Source organism: Diaporthe amygdali, assembly GCF_026229845.1.
Source record: "Diaporthe amygdali strain CAA958 chromosome Unknown NODE_35_length_488319_cov_65_809586, whole genome shotgun sequence".
Lineage (NCBI taxonomy): Eukaryota > Fungi > Ascomycota > Sordariomycetes > Diaporthales > Diaporthaceae > Diaporthe > Diaporthe amygdali.
This window is the reverse complement of record NW_026517055.1, coordinates 71,003-89,852: the sequence shown is the minus strand read 5'-3', so window position 1 is coordinate 89,852 and position 18,850 is coordinate 71,003. Positions and strand designations below refer to the sequence as shown.

Genomic DNA, 18,850 nt, shown 5'->3' with positions numbered 1-18,850 from the left:
CTCAACACCTAAGCGTGCCTCCTGGCCCTCCTCTTCTTGGAGGCACACTTGCTCTTGACCTTCTCGGAGGTGGCAGCACCTACCTGTGCCGGAGAAGACTGTCCGGACGAGCCTGCGCGAGGGATCTCGGTCAGCTTGACGGGGCTGTTATAGTCGCCACTCCAGCCGATGACCTCGGGGCACTCCCCCTCGTACTTGGACTTGGCGACAAGCTCATTGCCCAGGGGGGCTGCCGTGGCCGTGGCGGTGGGCACGAGGAGAGTAGAGTTGCCACGCACCGTAACGGTCGCCGTCACAGTCGCCGTGGGGGCGGCGCAGGTCGGGGCCGTGGTCACTGGGGCCGTGTCGGTGCAGGCACCCCCGGCGATGGAGAACTTGGACGTCTGGGCATAGATGACGTAGACGTTGGTGCCGTTGATGGCGTTGCTGGGGGACAATGTCAGTGCTCTGAGCAGAAACGTGATGCGATCAAGATGTCCAACTTACAACTGGAAGCCGTACGAGGGGTCAACGTCACAAGGGACCTGGACGGAGGTCTCGCCGGTGGTGGCATCGACATCGTAGGCGACAGGGGTGTAGAATGGGGGCCAGTTCACGAAGTTGACGAGGTACACGCTGAAGGACTCGGGGTCGGTGTCAACGGAGGACCACTGCAAATCAAAGGTGGAGCCCCGAGTCAGGGTCGAGTTGACAGCCGGATTGCTGAACTGGATGGCCGACGCCAGAGGCGCAGCGAGAGCGAGCAGCGACAGGAAATGCATCACGACGGCGAACAATTATCAGATTATTTCTCAAAAAAAAGAGTGTGGTGGGCTTGACGGATCAGGCCTGGTCGGTGTGATATTCAAAGAATGACTTGGGTGAGTGAGCCCTGGGGTTGAAGGAAAAAGAGGAGAGAGCGCAACGAGTAGTATCTCAGGGGATTGATGTCGTTTTAATCCCCGAGGACAGGGAAATTGCTTGCTACTCTCATCTCGCTGCCTTGACACCTGCCATCTCGTTTGGGGAAAGCCAAGAGGGCCTGAATGCAACGCTACCGTGCTTTTCGGGCTTGATAAGGGGCAATCTCCAGGGGTCCACTCAGCTTTACACCTTAGACTCGGCCTTGTTCCTGATACCACGTTGGATCCCCAGATCAGCTTCAGCCCTACATCTCAGTTGCACGGACAATGAGCTTTTTTTGCTGTGGTACGTGCTGACGTGTTGTAAATTAGGTTAAGCTGTAGCGTTCTGGAAGGAGACGGCGACAGCGATGGCGACGATCTCGACTTCACGACCGGGAAGGGAACTTTTTGCAGCACAGTCCTCTACAGATGCAATCCCGTCCGCGGCCCGCCGAGGCGGCTTACTCTATACGAGCTGACAGCCTGAGGCTCTTTTTCGACGCATCGTTGGATGGCTCACGAATCCTCCTAGGCACTTGGCCTGAACAAGTCTGGCGCTGGCTCCTGGCAGCTTTGACATCTTCGGACGAGGAAGCGCCCAACGAGTGTAATTTGGCCGTGGTGCCTGCCAAGCCTGCACCCTATGACACGGCGCAATTTAACCGTAATGACCAAAGCGCTGTTTGGCGGGTTGCCGATAATCTTAATAACCAACAAACTGAAGGGTCTCGGTTGACGGCAACCGAGCGTGCTCAAATCAAGTCAATCATTTGATTGGGTGGATATCCTCTTACAAGCCGTGCACGCAGAACACACAGACAAACAGACGAACAGACATGGCCCACCCAGAGGAGAAACGCACAATAATCTCATCACTAATCCCTTCTGAGCCTAGGCCGCTGCTGTGCTCTCGTTGTTAAACTCGTCAAAGCACACGCATAGCGCCGCCATAAGGGCATAGTCGACGCCAGGCGCGACGGTCAGGCCGTACTCGTTTTGCCCGGTAGCAAAAGTGGTGAAGCTCTTGAACATTGACTTTCTGTGGATTCGGGCAACAGTTACCCCGCGAGTCTCGTCAATGATATCGGCCGTTGAGTCGCGCCAGTTGCCCTTCATGACGAGCGTCTCCTCCTTGCCGGCAGCGGCTGAGGTGAAGGTTGCCGTGGCTTTTGAGCCGACGACTGCGAGGGCGGAAACCATTGTCAGTATGATGTGCGAAGGAGTGCCAGATAAATGATGTATCATCAACAAGCAACGCGGCGACTAGACTCACGCGAGAAGCCACTTTTCACCTCGAAAAACTTCTTTCCACTTGGATCAACCGCCTTGAAGTAGTTATGGACCAGATGGAAGTGCTCCTTCTTGACATCGAACAGGTGGTTGCCGTTGACATCGTGGAAGGACTTTCGGCTAGTGATCCAGCTAGGGTCCACTTTGAAGACAGGGTGGGGCGGCTGGCCGTTCTGCGGATCAATCTTGATGTCGAAGGCGTCGCCGGTGATGGACATGACCTTCTCCTTGATGATGAGCCTGGTCTCCTGGTGCGGGTTGATGAATTGCGTGCACCCGATGGGTGGGTTCATTGGCTGCAGTTGACTCATGGTGGAGATCTTGGTGCTGTGTGTCGTCAAAAGCAATGGCGATGGTGATGTCTAACGAGCAGACTAGATTTCGGCTGTGGTCCGGGACGAGGGAGACGATAAATTAGAGGATTCTCGACGCTGAAAGCGAGGCCTGCATAAGCTGACTGTCAGCAATGTGGAGTCAGCAGGCCTCCCTACAGAGGGTAAGGGGTAACAACGACGAATGGCGGGGACGGTTCAGATGGAAGAAGCTGCGCCACCACAGACACAACAAGCTCAATTGCTGCAGCAAGGGTCCTCGTCCTCCCAACTGAGACCTCCCTCCCGAGTCTCTGAGACCAACAAAAGAAAAACCGCTGAGACGAAACGAGACATATGCAGTGTTGCGACAGGTGCTTACCTGCATGTCAGAATCTCATCGCTTGCTGGGATCACAACAACTGCCTCAAATCCACTTATTGATTAGACGATACTTTTATTCATGAGTCTCTAGGTTATCCGTGGATCAAGTACACACCAGACCGCCTTCCCGCGCCATTAATCCCCTTCGCGACTCGGACATTCAATCCGTGGGCTGGTACCGAAGTGGAGCGTGCCTAAGAGGAGCGGCAACCTGGTCATCTCCGATCCCTCAATGCTGCTCCTGTTATAGCTCATTACACACCCCCGTTGAGAAGCCTGTCCCAGAAGGCCGCATGAGGACGAGGAGCACTGGCCGCAGTGTTATAGTTGAACGTTCCATTGTACATGTTGAACACACGATCGCCACCACATATCTGCGTCGCATCGCCTGAACATTTCATGTTGCACCGCGAAGGGTCCGTAAGCATGGCCTCCGTCGACACGTCATCGTCGCACCAGCACTCGTCGCCGTACTCCAGCCCGGCGTACGGCCAGCCGCTCAAGCCGCAAATGTTGAAACATGCAGCCGGTGTCATCTGGTCGGTCGCCGTGCGGGAGCGGTCCATCGCCCGCGTCCCATCAGCAGGTTCGGCGTAGCAGCCGGCAGCTTTGAATGTGATGTTGTTGACTGGACGCGGGGGAGGCGGCGGAGGGGGTAGGTAGACCGAAAGCGACTTTTCGCTGCCGCAAATTTGTTGTGCGTTGCCAGTGCATACCATGTTGCACTGGCCATCTTCGACCGGGAACGCGCCGTTCTGGATCGAGTTGCTGCACCAGCACTGCGAGCGGTATTCCAGGCCCAGGAATGTGTAGTTCATGCACAGGTTGGCACACTTGTCGATAGTCATCCGAACATCGTCCTCCAAGAAGAAATCAGGCAGCGCTCGGCCGCCCGGTCCTTCACTGTAGCATCCGAGGGGAAGGGCTGGTGGGAATGGGGAAGGGGCTCCGCAATTCGCAGACCGTGTGGAATAATGTGTTTTCGTGACAGTGGCAGTGGCCGTGACGACGAGAACAGACTTCCGGCTTGAGCTTGTCGTGAGTGTGCTCCGAGTCGATGTTGAGGAACTGCTTGAAGACGTCGAGGTGGCTGTGGGCGCAACGGTCCCTGAAGAACTCGGAGTAGATGAAATTGAAGTTGGACCTGACGTTGGTGTAGTACCAGAAGGGGGTGAGGATACCACGGTAGTTCCAGAGACTGTGGTTCCAGGCATTGTGGTTCCTGAGGCTGTGGTTCCCGGCATTGTGGTTCCTGAGGCTGTGGTTCCCGGCATTGTGGTCCCTGAGGCTGTGCCAGTGGTTCCTGTGGTTGTTACAGTCCCGGTGCCGGTGGTGTCTGCAAGCACTGGGGGGAAGCCGGAGGTGAGTAGGACCACCAGAAAGCCCATTTCGAAGTAATTGGGCCCCATGATGATATGCGAACAACGAGGTAACGAGAGGAACCCAGAGTTATCGAATTCAATGATGCAAGAGGCTAATGAATGCTTCGTCGACGATATCATGGAAATCACAACGAACCAGTGAGGAAACTTGTCTAGTAAGAAAGGTTTCTCGCGATGAATAGACGTCTCGCAGCACGTAAAGACTCGCAATCTTTGTTTACAACGGCGAGTGACGCGTCTTCTGGTAACTTGGGTTTGGGTCAGTTGTTCTTTCCTACCCACCCATTAGGTGATCGCGTGGGCAGTCGCTGATGTAGTCCATAGCATGGCGTTGACGGGGTGCCGGATAAGAGCGAAATACCACTACTCAAGCTAAATTCTCGTCCTAGCAGTCATTGTCACAGCCAATTTGAGGCATATAAGGTTGTTGGAAGAAGCTTTCTGCGCAATGGTGCGTTGTCTTCAATTGAAACAGCCCAGATATCATGCTGATCGTGATAAATAATCGTGAGAAGTCTGAGCCGCTTCATCGATTGTATCAGAGGACTCCTGATCCCAGTCGTTTCTGCCCGGTTGGTGAGATGATGGCGGCTCTTGCAGCTGATTCATCTCATGGGTCAGACCTGGATGAGTGGAAGCCCCTGAGTGGTCGACTGGTTGGCCAGCCGTGCGCCGCTCCTGCATGCTCGGCCCGAACTTCTTTGGCCACACGAGGCCGAGGAACCCTCGCATGAGTGGCAAGCAGGCGCCCGTGTAAACGATCACGAGCTCAATCCCAGACCAAGCGCCCATACTTGCGTACTGCCACGTAGGATCGATGATACGGCGATTCTCTATGACGGAAACGAGGCGGGCGACAGCAGCGAGACAGCCACTTTCGTATGAACATGTCAGTGTCTTAGGCCTAGCGAAAATAATGTTCATTTTCGAAGACTTACAAAGCTCCCAAACAGAACAGACCCATCACAAGGACCTTCTGTCTCTTCTTCATTTGCAGTTTGCGGACTTGAATGGCCGGAAGAACAACAACGGCCACATCCTGGATCACGCCCACGGCCGCACCCATTCCGCTTGGAAGAATTTCAGAGATGCAACGGCCCGGCTTAATGTCTTTGTTCCATGCATGCTCTATTGGGCTGCAGGTGAGCACGGCGAAGAGATCCATCGCCAGACCAGAGACGGCGATAAAGCCCACAACCGCCCATGCCGCGATCTGAAACCCCTTGGATGGGAAGATGCCAAGGTAAAGGAGGACGATAGATATCTTGACCAAAGCTAGAAGAATAGGGTAAATAGCCGTAGCTATAAAGAGGCTCTCGAGGACCTCAAGCACTTGACCGTCTTGCAGATCCCACATGTGTCTGCCCATGCCACGATATGACACTGTGGAATATTAGAATTTTACGCTGAATTAAGGCCGGCTTGAACATACTGTAAATGGAGAGCCCGATCACAATAAGAGCAAGGACGAAGCTGATGGCCATGATCAAGTCGTCCAGGCCCCAGTTCCGGACCGCGCGTTTTCCCGCAAGTCGAACGACTGTTAGCACAGACAAGAAGATGGCGCTCACAATACCGCCCACTATGGATGCTGTGGATGAGTTCTCGGAAGGCACATCGCAGACACTAGCTTGAGCTTTGAATAGTCCTTGTTAGACGTGTTAATTAGTGGCTAAGCTTCCCGGTCTGACATGGATGTACATACTGAGTGTGTCAGCCATGGTGCAGTTCGCATCCGAACAGCTGCTTGCTATGACCATGGTCTGGTATTGACATCGGCAGGCTGTTGCCGAAGAGCTGCAGCCTACCTCGGCGACAGCCTGGTCGAGGCATGTTTCCTGGCTAGAACTCAGCATTCTGTGATCCAATTGTCCTGAGCGATTGGATTCCCCAGCTTTCTTACTCCACATGTGGTAAGGCTGTAGTCACGAGTTTCGTTACTCAGAGCAGAGACGTAGAAGCATAGCCAAAAGAGCAAGAGACCCTGAGTAAGTAACGAGTTGAACACTTTCATGACGGCTAGCAATAGGGTGTCACATCGGTTCATCGTCATGTTGCAGAATCTGCGGGTTATGTGCTCTGTTTTGGGAGGGAAGACGTGGACTGAACTCCACACCGTGGCTTTGACCACCAACTACGCGTATATGTGAGGAAGCTCCTATCTTCCTGGCAGCGCCGAAAATACTTTTTCTTGAGATATTGTGTACCCACTTTACTACACTTCATGGCTTTTGACGAAGCGTTTTCTCCATTGAATAAAGCCAATGACTCAATCTAGCCGTGCCAGCCTTGTCGAGTGCAAAATCAACACGCAGCATTGGACGCGTTCGCGGGAGATCAACGATATAGACCCAGGATCTGCCCGTCAGATCTCGGGGCGCCCCACTTTATCAGTCTTTTTTCGTTGTCGAATCCCGCCCGGGAGATGAGTCTTGTTTTGAAATCCCCGCCGATTGCGTCGTGGATGCTCGCCTGTGTGAACTATTTCCCGGCGACCCGACAGGCTGTGCTGTGGACTGCGGCCCACTACTATGTCGTCCGGCAGCCTTTGTGTTGAGGGCTGGGGTTTCCGGAGACGGTCTTGGAAGCCCGGAGCCGAGTGACAACAGCGTTTCCCCCGCGACTTCGACTGACGTAGACGTTTGTGTCTAAGGCACTGGCTGTGACCAATGTCGATCTCTCGGTGACTACCCCTATACATGAATGCATTTCGATTTCGAAAGCCAGCCCCTGCGCTCTTCGGCTGCGAAATAATGTTTTGATCAAGGAAAGGGTGAAAGGACAAATAAAAGCTTTTGAGTAGGCAGCATTCCACTGTGATTCATGTTATTTGTTTTACCATGCTGGCTCTCCGATTGGACTCCTGTTTGTAGATCGACGCAGCTCTGATTGCATTTACGCGATCTACGAACCATCCCCACCCCACTTAAATTCAGTGAATGGCCAAGCTTAATGAAGACCCTGAAGCTGTAGCAAACACTGACAAAGAAGATAAGGGAAAGGCCCAGTTCATTGATCTGACCACCACATAGGCTCGAAGGACGAGTTCTCGCTTCCGTCGTATCCGTATTGGTTGTTCAACGTGGAGAATCAAAGCCCTGTTAAGGTTACTTGGGGTTTCGTTAGGCACAAGCTAACATACACGTGGAGGAAAATGTGAAGCAGGCTGGGTTGCAGTCGAGGAATCGGCTTAATCCGACCAGGCGTTTCATCCCAACTTGATGTAACTAGGGGCTAGAATCTAACACTCGAGCAACTCACTCAGTCAAGCAGAACCTCACACTTGCCTTATGTACTGGTCGCCGATTGGTTCAAGGCAGGACGCGGGGCGCCTGTTTTTGACTTTAAGCTTGAATCAAGCGGGCGAAGCATTCCAAGACAAGGGAGCACCCGCGAAACCCCTTTCTCATGCCATTGCTTATGGGTAGGGGACGATGCATACAACAGTTCTTATTATCTCAAGGGTGGGCACTGATGTTACAATCCGACTTTCCCGCTGAAGTTGTGCAATGTGTTCAGGCAACATCTGTGTAACATAATCTTTCAACAGGCTGCGCGTCGACGCGCTGATCGTCTACATTCATTACTTCCACGCTCTCTTTCTTCACGATGCGCCAAACTTTGAATACCGTCCTCTACGCCTTTCTGGGCAGGGCATTGGGTCAGTTTGTAAAAGCACCGACGGATCTGAAAACAGTGAACAGCACAAGCGGTATACCTGTCCGGTTCAAAGAGGTGCCAAACGGGATCTGCGAAACCAATGCCAATGTCAAAAGCTTCGCCGGTTATGTTGACATCAGTGAGACTCAACACATGTACTTCTGGATGTTCGAAGCCAGGAATGGAAATCCTACTGCCGCACCGTTGACAGTGAGGCTGGACGGAGGACCGGGGGCCTCCTCCATGAACGGCCTGTTTAGTGAGATGGGGCCATGTACTATCGACTCCACTGGGCAGGTGGTCAATAATCCACTATCATTCACGCAGAACAGCAACGTTGTGTTCATAGACCAGCCGGCGACAGTGGGCTTCTCCTTCACGACTCTCACCAAAGCCTCGCAATCACCGGACACGTTCGTGATCACGCCAACTGACAACTGCACCACCGCAGACCCTGGATGTGGAACTTTCTCGTCGCCAGATCTTACATTGACATCAAACTCGACCGTAGACGCTGCCGCTGTCTTCTACAAAACGATGCAGGGCTTCATGGGCGCCTTTCCGCAGTACAGCGCCAATGGGGTGCACCTGAATGGGCAGTCATATGGTGGACATTACGTGCCTATTTTTGCCGACCATGTCATTCAGCAGAACAAGCAGAACAATACCGGCGCCATCCAGATCCCTATCAAGTCTGTGACGATTGAGGATGGCTTCTTCGATACCCGTGTGCAGTTTGCAGCATATTTCAATTACACGGTTAATCCAGGAAACCCGTACGATCTGGCTCCATTCAATCAAACTGCTGAGACCCAACTCTTTAACAACGTTTGGGGCCCAAATGGGTGTCAGGAACAACAAGCAGCTTGCAACGCTAACCCACCACCGGCGAATATAAACGAAGTTTGCTCGGCGGCCGATGACTTTTGTGTCACGAATGTGGAACAGTTCTTCGACGTTAATGCCCTTCGTTCGGAAGACGACATCAGGCAACTCCTTCCAAGCCCCTTTCCGCCTGCTTTCTACGTGTCGTACCTCAACCAGGCGGAGGTCCAGGCCGCCATTGGGGCTTCCTCGAACTTCACCCCAGCATCCGTCCAAGTAGGCACCGCATTCGCAGGCACAGGTGACGACTCCCGCACAGGGAAGCTCATCACAGACGCCACCTCGCGACTGTTGTGTGAGGGAGTCACAGTGGCTTTTTTCACAGGCGACGCCGACTACGACAGCAACATGATCGGCGCCCAGATCGTGGCCAACAACGTCGCGGCCCAGACCCCAGAACTGGCGGCGACGTGGGCCAAGGCCGGGTTCGTCAACATGTCGCAGCTGCTCAACGGGCAGGTTCCCGGCCAGACGAAGCAGGTGGACAACTTCAGCTTCACGCGGGTGTTCTTCGCGGGCCACTTCTCAGCGTTCAACTCACCCGATGCGGCGCTCCTGATCCAGCAGCGCGCTACGGCGGGGATGGACATCGCTACTGGCACGGAGCTGATGGCTAAAGGAGGGAATAAGGCCACAGCGGGCACGCCGACGAGTGAGTTCAAGGAAGGGCCTGACACGGTCCTCAACACTGTCACGCCGCAAGGAGCCATCTATAATACTACGACGCATGTGCCTGATGTACCTCTTGGAGTCCAGGCCGCGGGCAAGGCTGTTGCTAACGCAGATGTTGGTGCCTCTGCGGTGCTTCATCCGTTCGCTGGCATGACGAGTAGGAAGATGAACAGGGTTCTGGCTGCGCAACGACAGCAGAAGAGGAAGCGAGACTTGGAACAGATTGCTAGACAGCCCTTCTAGGCATCTTTAGTGTTTTAAACAGTGTCCTGCCATAGATTGAAATACAATCTCGGTCCTACTTTGGCGGGAAAAGCCCAAAAGTGCTGCCAACGGGTTGACGCGAGCTGTATAGTGAGTGCTGCATTGGGCGGAATGGACCCCATTTATTCCGCATTATAATATTCATTTTGTGCACGGGTCATAGTGTATAATGAACAGATGCCACGGCCACTGAACGCATCACCGCGAATAGAGCGCATTTCTAACATCAGTCCTGATGTCTATTGCCAAGGCGTGAAGCTCGCTGCCTGGAGCACGAGGGCGGAAAGCGGGACTTGGTGGGCCTGTGCCAGGGCTAGGGAGCGGAATCTACAATAATACACATATCTTTCACATCCTGCCACGAATTCCTGCATGATACATGTTATTTATAGATATGGATTCAGCAGAGTGTTTGCCTAAACACATCGAACTTTCGTTCGTTGCAACTCGTGATACTTCACAGTAAGCGTGATGACATATGTTGCAGCCCCTCCTCGTATTCCTCACACAGCCACTGCAGCGTCACCCAAGCACCCACCTACGTAATGATGCTTGGAACGGGATGAACACAAGATAATTGCGTATACTTATCTATGCTTATTGCGTCTGCTACTTGATGTATTATCTTTGCCTCACTATCTTTCTCAACAATCGAACATATCAACGAAGCCACAGCAATCCGCTCCCTTACGCCGGTTCCGGTGCCGCACAGACCATGGCAGAGCAGGATGACATGTCATTTTTGGCAGCAACCTCCAGCATCCAACGAGTATCACTGGCATTTGGAAGTGGAAACGATACATTAGTCCATGCCGGAGCGACTTACCTGCAAAATTTATACCTGTCCGACCCCCAAAACGACCGAGAGGCCTTATTAAATGACAAAGGCGCGATCACACTTGGCACTTGCGAATGGGTACTGTCAACAAATGAGTACAGACTATGGGATCGAGGAGATGCTCGTTCCTCACAGCTCCTCTGGATTTATGGCGGCCCAGGTTCCGGGAAAACGATGCTTTCCATCTTCCTGTCAAAACACCTGGAAAACAACTTGATCGCACAACATCCTCAATGTGAACTGAAGAGAAAGCAGCGCTTGGCGCTTTTTTTCTTCTGCGATGGATCGGATACGCAAAAAAGCTCAGAGACAGGCATCCTGCGTGGCCTATTATTCCAGGCAATCCGTCAACGGCCATCCTTGCTGGGCCACCTGATAAGGATTTGTGAAGATCAAAGCAAAGATCTCTTTCAAGACTGGTCTTTCGAATGTCTCTGGACGGTCTTACGGGCATTTCTTCTCGATGCGGCCATACCTGGTACGCTTGGACTGAAAGAGGACGAGTTAGAAGATCCTCAAAATCCTTCGGCCTGCATCATCGTGGACGGCCTGGACGAATGTGAAGCACCCTCCATACGCAGATTGGTGCACAAGTTGTCCAGGCTTGAGGAAGACGACGAACTACGTGCGCGAATGAAGGTGATCGTCATTAGCAGGGAGAGGCCCAACCTTCGATACGCGTTTGTGGGACGTTATTTACAGCTGAACCTGGAAGACCCGCGCAATGCACAAGCTGTCTTCGCAGACGTCCAGCGATACATCGTCCAGCAAGTGGACAGTATAGCTTCTGCTGACAAAAAAGACTACCCAGAAGAACTTCGCAATTCAGTGGCAAGTTTCCTTAGCCAAAACACACAAGCGAAGTTCCTTTGGGTCTTCCTGGTCATGACGGAGCTGGAGGCAACATCCCGCATCGAGGCATGGGAACAACTCAGCCGTCTACCTTCTACGATAGATGCTCTGTATGAATGGATGATTATGAAAATACCGCATCAATGGCGAGAGACGTTGTCCAAGGTTCTTCTATGGGTCACACTTGCCTATCGTCCCTTGTCCGTCGCGGAACTGGCTACAGCTCTAGATGAACGACGTCTCGGGTTGACAGACTCGGAAATAATACGCGGCTGCGTCAGCCACTGTGGCCAAATCTTACGAACGGCCGCTGACGGAACAATTCATCCAGTACACCACAGCGCTCGGGAATACCTCTATGAACGACTCGAGTCAGCTCCATCGTTCTTCAAGGACTGCGTCGAGCTGAATCCTTTCAATCTCAAGGAGGGCCACAAGTTCATTGCCAGTTTTTGCATAAAGAACTTGGTGATTCCCAATTGGCCAGGAATTCGAGATAGTGGTAAACGAAGCAAGAAAAACGAGAAGACCAGGGACCGTGCCAGATTCAGCTCGGGCACATCGACTGCCCTTTCGGACTATGCCAGAGAATTTTGGGCAAGGCATATCAGAAATGCCGAGGACTTGATGTTGGAGATAGCAGACAGCCATTCGGAGTTATTCGGAGAGAATTCTTCAACGCGTGGGTTGCTGGCCCATGAGTTCTCAAAGGGTCTTTTGACGATGGACACTCCCATCCTCCACTTCGCGGCGTATCATGGATTTACACCACTCGTCCAACGACTTCTTAAGAGGGGATGGAGGAATAAGCTGAGGGCACGACGTTTGATGAGACAGAAAGACAGCCTTGGTCGCACTGCTCTGCATCTAGCTACGCACTACCACGATAACGTCCCTATCGTTGAGTTGTTGCTTGGTCGAGGTGCCGACGTGTCTTGCAAAGACCACGCGGGCGCCACAGCGCTCGATCACGCGACGAAATACGGCACTCCCGAGATGGTCAGCTTCCTCGTGGCTCAGGGACAGCAATAATATTTGGAACAGGGCAGACTAATTATCCAGGCCTTGGGAAGTTGGGTCTTGAGCGATGGGCGAAACAGCCCTAAGGTGATGCGAGGCTCACTCACTGACCTGGTGCTTTGAACGAACATTAATAATACTAATAGCTAGTACTAGTACCTATTACCCGCAGCCGGCTTTATCAATTCCCATCGGTGCCTCCCACGTTGCTATTAACATTATGTTTCGGGACTGGCGACCTAGGCTGCATCATGCCCCTTCCCTTTCTCGGCTCCTTCCTTCTTTTTCGGAGGTATTTTTTTATTTCCTAGCCCCCATGAAGTTAGAAACGACACAATCCCGAGACCCATAGCGAGGTAAAAGGTATTTTTGATGCTGGCACTGTAAGCTGTTAAAGCAGCGTGTAGATCACTAGGCGATAAGCCCATTGTTCGAAAGCTGGTGGCTCCGGAATTTATTATACTGGAGACATCAAGTCCGGCGATCCCTGTCAGGCCGCTTTTGAGCCCTGTCTGGAACAGGACTGTGGCAACCTGCAGAAATACGGCACCACCGAGGGACTGACTGAAGGACTGCAGGGCGATGGCAACGGACACTTTCTCCTTCGGACACGCCATCTGTAAAGCGACATTTGCCTAGGTCCGTAGATGTAAGCCATGAATTCTTGTTAAGATGCAATTTCTTCATGTGTATTAAACTTACGACTTGTGTGGTAAAACCACGCCCGATGCCTATAATGACTTGGTAAGCTGCCCATTCCGCAGTGCTTGTACCGACGCCCAGCAGTGTTAAAAGCCCAGATCCAACCGTGATCAGAATAGCCCCGAAGATCGCTTGGGGCAAGTAATAGCCCAACTTTCCCACTAAGGCCAATTCATCAGCCATGCCGCATCCTCCCGACCACAGGGCGACGAAGTGATTGGGTACTTACTCAGAATACCCGCCAGCACCCCGATAGCTATCTGCGGTACAAGACTAGGCAGCAAGGACAGTCCGCTCATACTGGCACTTTGGCCCAGAACCGCCTGGAAGTAAAGAGGGAGGAAGTATCCCTGGATATTGAGAATTGATCCAAGCGCGCCCGCTGTGGCTGCTGCCGACCACACAATCTTTAGTTTTACGACGCTGAAGGGGATCAGGCCATCGTCCTCTTTGTACCAGTCCCAGATTAGGAAGAGAACGAGGGCTACACCTCCGCCGCTGAAGAGACCAATGACAGCCGCACTTGACCACCCCAAGATGGCGCCTCTCTCTAGGGCGAAGGTGATCACAAAGACGGCTGTCCCTAATAAAGCCCAGCCGATGAGGTCCAGGTACTGCGGCAGCCGGGTGAGAGCAGTGAAGAAGGGAGGCTTGACACATTGGTCAGGGATGCGGCTGAATATTAGGATGAGGACTGCCAGACCACCGAAAGGAAGATTCAAGTAGAAAACTATGAGCAATATCAGCTGATCAAATTGCTTTGAATCACGGGCTCAGGAACATACTCCACCGCCAGGTGCTGTACTGTGTGATCGCACCACCGATGACTGGCCCGAGAATACTAGCAGGTGAGGTAACTAGGAATGTGAGCCTCGAAAATCAATAGTTGATCGCAACATTTTGTGCTATTGCAAAGTAAAGACTTGTTTTGCGAGGAATTATGCAATTGTTGATTTCAATTTGGGACAACGTACCAGCTACAACAAGACTGAAGATCAGGGGTCTCTTGTTTGTTGGAATACCAGCCACCATGAGGGTCTGAGAACCATTATAAATCCCCGAAGCACCCAACCCAGTGATAACTCTGCCCCCAATGAGCATCGCTGATGAGTTTGCAGCGCCGCTAATCGCCGAGCCGATACAGAACGTAACGACGAAAGCAATGTAGAACCATTTGGTGCTGAAGTTGGTGAAGATCTTTCCGGTCAGCGGCAGCATGACAGCCGTGGCCACTGATGCCTCAGAAGTCAGCCATGGATGACATAGGAATTGAAGTGGTTGTGCGTGATGTACAGAGGCGGGGGATTAAAGAAAAAGATAGGATTTAGGGAGGGGATGATGCATTGGCCCGCAAGACTGCTGACATGAGTGTTTTGTTGCTCTTAGCTTGTCCATTTCATGGGTCACGATTTGAAAGCTCAAGCAGGCGAAATACATATTTTGAAAGGAAAAGGGGGCTTGTCACATAGGAAGAACTCACTGAAATAGGCGCTACCGTACCAGCCAATATCGGCTAGAGAGTTGAACTCAGCTGTGATTGCTGGGACGGCTGTAGCTATCATGCCCGCTCCGTTGAGGTACGTCAAAAAGTAGACGATTATGACGCAGATGACAACTGTAACAAGTTCATAGCCTTGCAGATATTTGTTCTCCTCAACGTTGGCCACCACGTTGTCCTCGTCTGGATGAGCTTGGACATTCTCCGTGCGTTGTCCGGCTTCTAGATCTAAGTGTCCCTCAGAGTCCTCTATCTCCCGTCTGAAAAGAGTCTGCTCGCTCTCTTTGTGGACAACAGTCTGCATTTGAAGCCATTCTGCTGTTGCACCGTCATGATCTTCGCCAAGCTTGGAGGGGGTTTGATGTAACGAGTGTAAGCTCTCACTCGCGGGAATGTAGCTCGAAGTTTCTTCGGTAGCTTTGCTGTGGTCATTTTTTATGAGTGTAATGCCATTTGTAATTGAGCTTTCGGCATTCTCAGGGAGTGGATTCTCCCTACTTAACGACCCCATTGAACTGTGCTGTATTGGAATCCAGGCGGTGAGAAATCCGTGTACTCACTGTGACTCGAGTTCGGGATAAAAATCATATTGAGTCGAGGGAGCCTGTTTCTGCGGATGAATACTAGGATTTTGACCAACCTCAATGGCCTGCCTGGCGCTCTGCGGACTCCGAACGTCCACACATCTTGACAGCCGTCTATTTCTGGACGTGCCTGACATTGGGCTGACTCGTCTCTAAGGTTGCGGGTAACGTCCGTAGTCCTTCATTAAACCATCGACCATGGCTGTGGTCCCAGCCCGTGCCCGAGTGTACCTTGCTTCCATCCTAGATCATCATCGCCGGAGAAGAAGCGACTCCAAACGAGGCACCTCGACTTGGTGACGCCAAACCCCACAGCCTCAAACCACTAAGCAATTAGCCGTAGAGCCACCGGCATATTGTGGGTGGAAATAAAGTTCCACTCCCAACCTGGCTGGTTTCGTATCTTCCCGCTATGCCAAGGCACCTATCTTGCCACTCATATCCACATGATGACAGGATAGAGAGATATGGTAGAGAAGACTATCCAAATGCTAAGGCCCTTACTTGTTAGCTAAAGAAAGGTTTACCAAAGCGTTTGAACAAAATTTCAGAGGCAGAATGTCTTGTGCTTTCAGGTTGCTTCGATGTGCTTCCAAGTTGCTTGAACAAAAGCAGTATTTCAAACTGAGATGGCTTTCCTGCAGCGTCTTTAGATATCGAGCACGTTGCGTCTCATGTCGATGTGTTACCTCCACCGACCAATCAGGAAAGCTCGAATTCGCATTCGGATAGCTAGAAAGTCTTCTGCCTCGCTCGAGCGGATGTCAGGAGCCTCCTACGGCATCCTCCGCGTTGCTGACTCGGCACGATACAACCACAACACAGCACTCCACAGCCTTGTGTCAACACAAAGGATCTCGGGGTCGCGTATATGGTCGCTTGTCCACGTGGCCCAGGGCAAAAGCCTCCGCCTCCGCACGGAACCTGCGGATGTATCTTGCCGGCAGAGGGAATTCACCGAGTAAACGTGCACCGTGGCCATGACCCACCGGGGGTCTCTCTTATTTAGTATGTGGCGCCCGGAAGACTAATGGTATCAATGCTTATCGTGAGGTCCACTTATTCCCCATGGCTCCTGGATCACCGGGTTATTGACGTGAGTGGTGAAGCGGATGCTACAACTGATGTTGCAGTCGCATACGTACTCGGAGAACCAACGTGGCCCAGTACCTCCTGTTAGGTCCACTATGGTGTTCAGCCCCAAAATCTCACTGTCGTAGTGGGAGCAGAACATCCTGCTATAATGGATGTGAATCCTTGTTATAACATGAGTAAGTACGTGGTAGCGCGCAACGGTTTGCAACAAGAGTACTACCAGCCACTCAGAAGCTTATTCTACGACGCAGTGAGCTCCTTAAGCATACCCTTACCCCTGGAAGACGCAACAAGGGAGAGGGTTGAAGCGGCTTTGCATTAGTGTCCATAGGGTAGCGTCCCGACGGGCTGGCAACGTTCCACAAATTAAGCGTTTTCCAACCCAGCACAAGCCCTTGATCTCCTACCTTTGTGTTGACTCGAGCAGTGCTGAACTTGTCAAATGAAGACCTGAACAGCTTCAGTACCGCGCGCTGCCCCTATTTTGACGCGGGGGCTGATTTCGTGATGTCCTTCTCCGACGTGTGCTCAACAACTTGCTGGGTCACACTGCAGTCCCTGAATGAAGTTGGGACCCTTGTAGAGGGCTGCACCTGCCCTTCCGCGGCTGCTAGTATAGTAGACTTTGAAGGACCCTCGGAGGGTCTTCGTCTTTCGTACTGAATGGTGATGAGAGCGCCTCGGGGGCCATGTTCGACTCTCACAGTAGAGTCCACACTACTATGTCGAAGTGAATTCATCTCTGGTGTCAGCTGCTTCTATCTGCACTGAGACTATGAAAGTGTTTGTTTCCCATGAGAGATGATCCCTGAATCAACGACACTTTTTTGTTGGGTATTACGTGATCAAGATGTTTTTGCTCAGCTGCGAATGGCATTCACCACGTTGGTCTGGATCTCTACAGTTCAGTCCCTGTTGTAAAGGATCTCAAGGATGGGAACGGCAATAGTGTTCGGAAGAGTCAGTCAATGGCACCATACTGTAAGCCATAGTTAGTTTACTTGTCGGGACGACCCGTCGGGTTCGCGCCTGTTGCTTGGAACGCCAAGCTTCATCCCAGTACGTATCGTCTGGCTCCAGTCGTCTCCTCGGTCGCTTCCACAATCCCCCTCGACTTGGGGCGCTTATTGTGGCTTGAGCTACCTTCCGAGGACAGTGCCAAGAAAAGAGGGTGAATAATTATCCACAGCCATCAAGTCCTTGGCAGTGTCCTCAGATGGACCAGCGTTTGTCGAGAACCTCTTTCTTGCTGTACCTGCACCCGCCTGGCTGATATCAACTTGAGTCGAGCAGTCCCCAGAACGATGAAATGAGGATTTCAAATTATTTCGAGGGTCATAGAGTTCTGAGCAAACTCTACCGCGCGGCGCAATGAACCAACGGAGAGACGCATGGAAAGTTCACCCGAAGGCCCGAAAGAGCCCGAAGAAGGGTTGCCTTCCATAAACATGCTGAAAGCCCGGTTGGCAAGCCTCATTATGTTGAGCTGGGATCTACAGGGGCTGCATTCTCAGCCCTAGCTCGGTGGAAACAACACGTGGTGCCAGGCTGATTCCAGCCTGGGCCAGGCTGTGAGCTGGTCGAATAGGCCCGAGTCCGATGAAGCGTCGAGCCTATTGAGGCCAATGCAATGTAAACGTGGCTGGGTCATCCATCCGACTGCTGCTAGCGGTGTAGCGAGAAGCCGGCGCCTGTTTTCTACCAGGATGGGGTAATTTGGGACATGTCATATTGGTGGAGGTACGATATCGTCTGGATTCTGGCGGCACAGCCCATCTCACCGACCATGTCGGCCGGCCCCCGTGACTATGGGGAAGGTAGTGACTATGGTGTGTTGGGGCGGACAGACGGGGCGTGCATAATTGCCGCGAAATGCGAATGCATACCGCTGTACCGACTTGAGTCACGATGGATATTGGGGGCGGCCGTTGGCCCGTCTCCGTGGATACGAGCGTAAACGAGAGCAGGGAACAGCACTGTCCCTCAGCTCAACCTGCCTTGGGGAGCAGAGGCACGAGTCACGTATCTATCCTGTTCTGTCTGCCCCAGCTCGTCTCGCCGAGGGTTTGTCATGTCGAGGTTACAATTACCTGCGGGTAAGTCGCCAGTTCTAGGCCCAGTTGGCAAATCATGCGGGGGCAAATACCAAATACCAAGACCAAATCTGTGGTACGTCGATCGTGGACATCTCAGGATTATCAGCCTTACTGCATTGGCAAAGCTTATCTGCACTTCGGCGCGTAGTGGACTAGGCGGGTAGCTATCAACACAGGGGTTTGTGGCACACTACAATACCGTGCCTGTCATTTCTGCGACGTTGGGACATGCAGCGAGAGCTGGCTCGCTTCACGTACAGCACGATCATACTACGCCGGCTCCGCATCCGACTCCCTCGCCGTTTGTGTATGTCAATAAACGAATGATTTTGCCGTTTCTGTACCCTGGCACCTTGTTGCGACATTCACGGATCCATCGCTGAAAGCTTAAGCACAATTTAAGCTTCTTGCATACCCCACCAGCATCCGCCCG

The 18,850-nt window shown here is 52.4% G+C and overlaps 7 protein-coding genes across 7 annotated transcripts; 2 read left to right on the top strand and 5 right to left on the bottom strand.

Annotated features, from left to right (window-relative positions):
- Positions 1-8: 8 nt before the first annotated feature.
- Positions 9-761, bottom strand: J7T55_011218 (uncharacterized protein; the record flags this gene model as incomplete). The annotated part of the gene is made up of 2 exons (XM_053133099.1): positions 9-426; positions 487-761. The coding sequence occupies 2 exons, from the start codon at positions 759-761 to the stop codon at positions 9-11; spliced, it is 693 nt and encodes a 230-aa protein (XP_052988891.1).
- A 1,014-nt stretch (positions 762-1,775) lies between these two features.
- Positions 1,776-2,485, bottom strand: J7T55_011217 (uncharacterized protein; the record flags this gene model as incomplete). Its single annotated transcript, XM_053133098.1, has 2 exons — positions 1,776-2,065; positions 2,158-2,485. 2 exons carry the CDS (start codon positions 2,483-2,485, stop codon positions 1,776-1,778), a joined length of 618 nt encoding a protein of 205 aa, XP_052988890.1.
- A 638-nt stretch (positions 2,486-3,123) lies between these two features.
- On the bottom strand, positions 3,124-4,573 carry J7T55_011216 (uncharacterized protein; the record flags this gene model as incomplete). The annotated part of the gene is made up of 3 exons (XM_053133097.1): positions 3,124-3,794; positions 3,886-4,157; positions 4,530-4,573. 3 exons carry the CDS (start codon positions 4,571-4,573, stop codon positions 3,124-3,126), a joined length of 987 nt encoding a protein of 328 aa, XP_052988889.1.
- A 161-nt stretch (positions 4,574-4,734) lies between these two features.
- On the bottom strand, positions 4,735-6,265 carry J7T55_011215 (uncharacterized protein; the record flags this gene model as incomplete). The annotated part of the gene is made up of 5 exons (XM_053133096.1): positions 4,735-5,125; positions 5,190-5,634; positions 5,684-5,887; positions 5,957-6,089; positions 6,155-6,265. 5 exons carry the CDS (start codon positions 6,263-6,265, stop codon positions 4,735-4,737), a joined length of 1,284 nt encoding a protein of 427 aa, XP_052988888.1.
- A 1,595-nt stretch (positions 6,266-7,860) lies between these two features.
- On the top strand, positions 7,861-9,711 carry J7T55_011214 (uncharacterized protein; the record flags this gene model as incomplete). Its single annotated transcript, XM_053133095.1, has 1 exon — positions 7,861-9,711. The coding sequence occupies one exon, from the start codon at positions 7,861-7,863 to the stop codon at positions 9,709-9,711; it is 1,851 nt and encodes a 616-aa protein (XP_052988887.1).
- A 1,033-nt stretch (positions 9,712-10,744) lies between these two features.
- Positions 10,745-12,454, top strand: J7T55_011213 (uncharacterized protein; the record flags this gene model as incomplete). The annotated part of the gene is made up of 1 exon (XM_053133093.1): positions 10,745-12,454. The coding sequence occupies one exon, from the start codon at positions 10,745-10,747 to the stop codon at positions 12,452-12,454; it is 1,710 nt and encodes a 569-aa protein (XP_052988886.1).
- Positions 12,455-12,833: 379 nt separating this feature from the next.
- Positions 12,834-15,363, bottom strand: J7T55_011212 (MFS multidrug transporter; the record flags this gene model as incomplete). Its single annotated transcript, XM_053133092.1, has 7 exons — positions 12,834-12,853; positions 12,906-13,077; positions 13,145-13,305; positions 13,374-13,874; positions 14,119-14,376; positions 14,625-15,064; positions 15,203-15,363. 7 exons carry the CDS (start codon positions 15,361-15,363, stop codon positions 12,834-12,836), a joined length of 1,713 nt encoding a protein of 570 aa, XP_052988885.1.
- Positions 15,364-18,850: the final 3,487 nt, after the last annotated feature.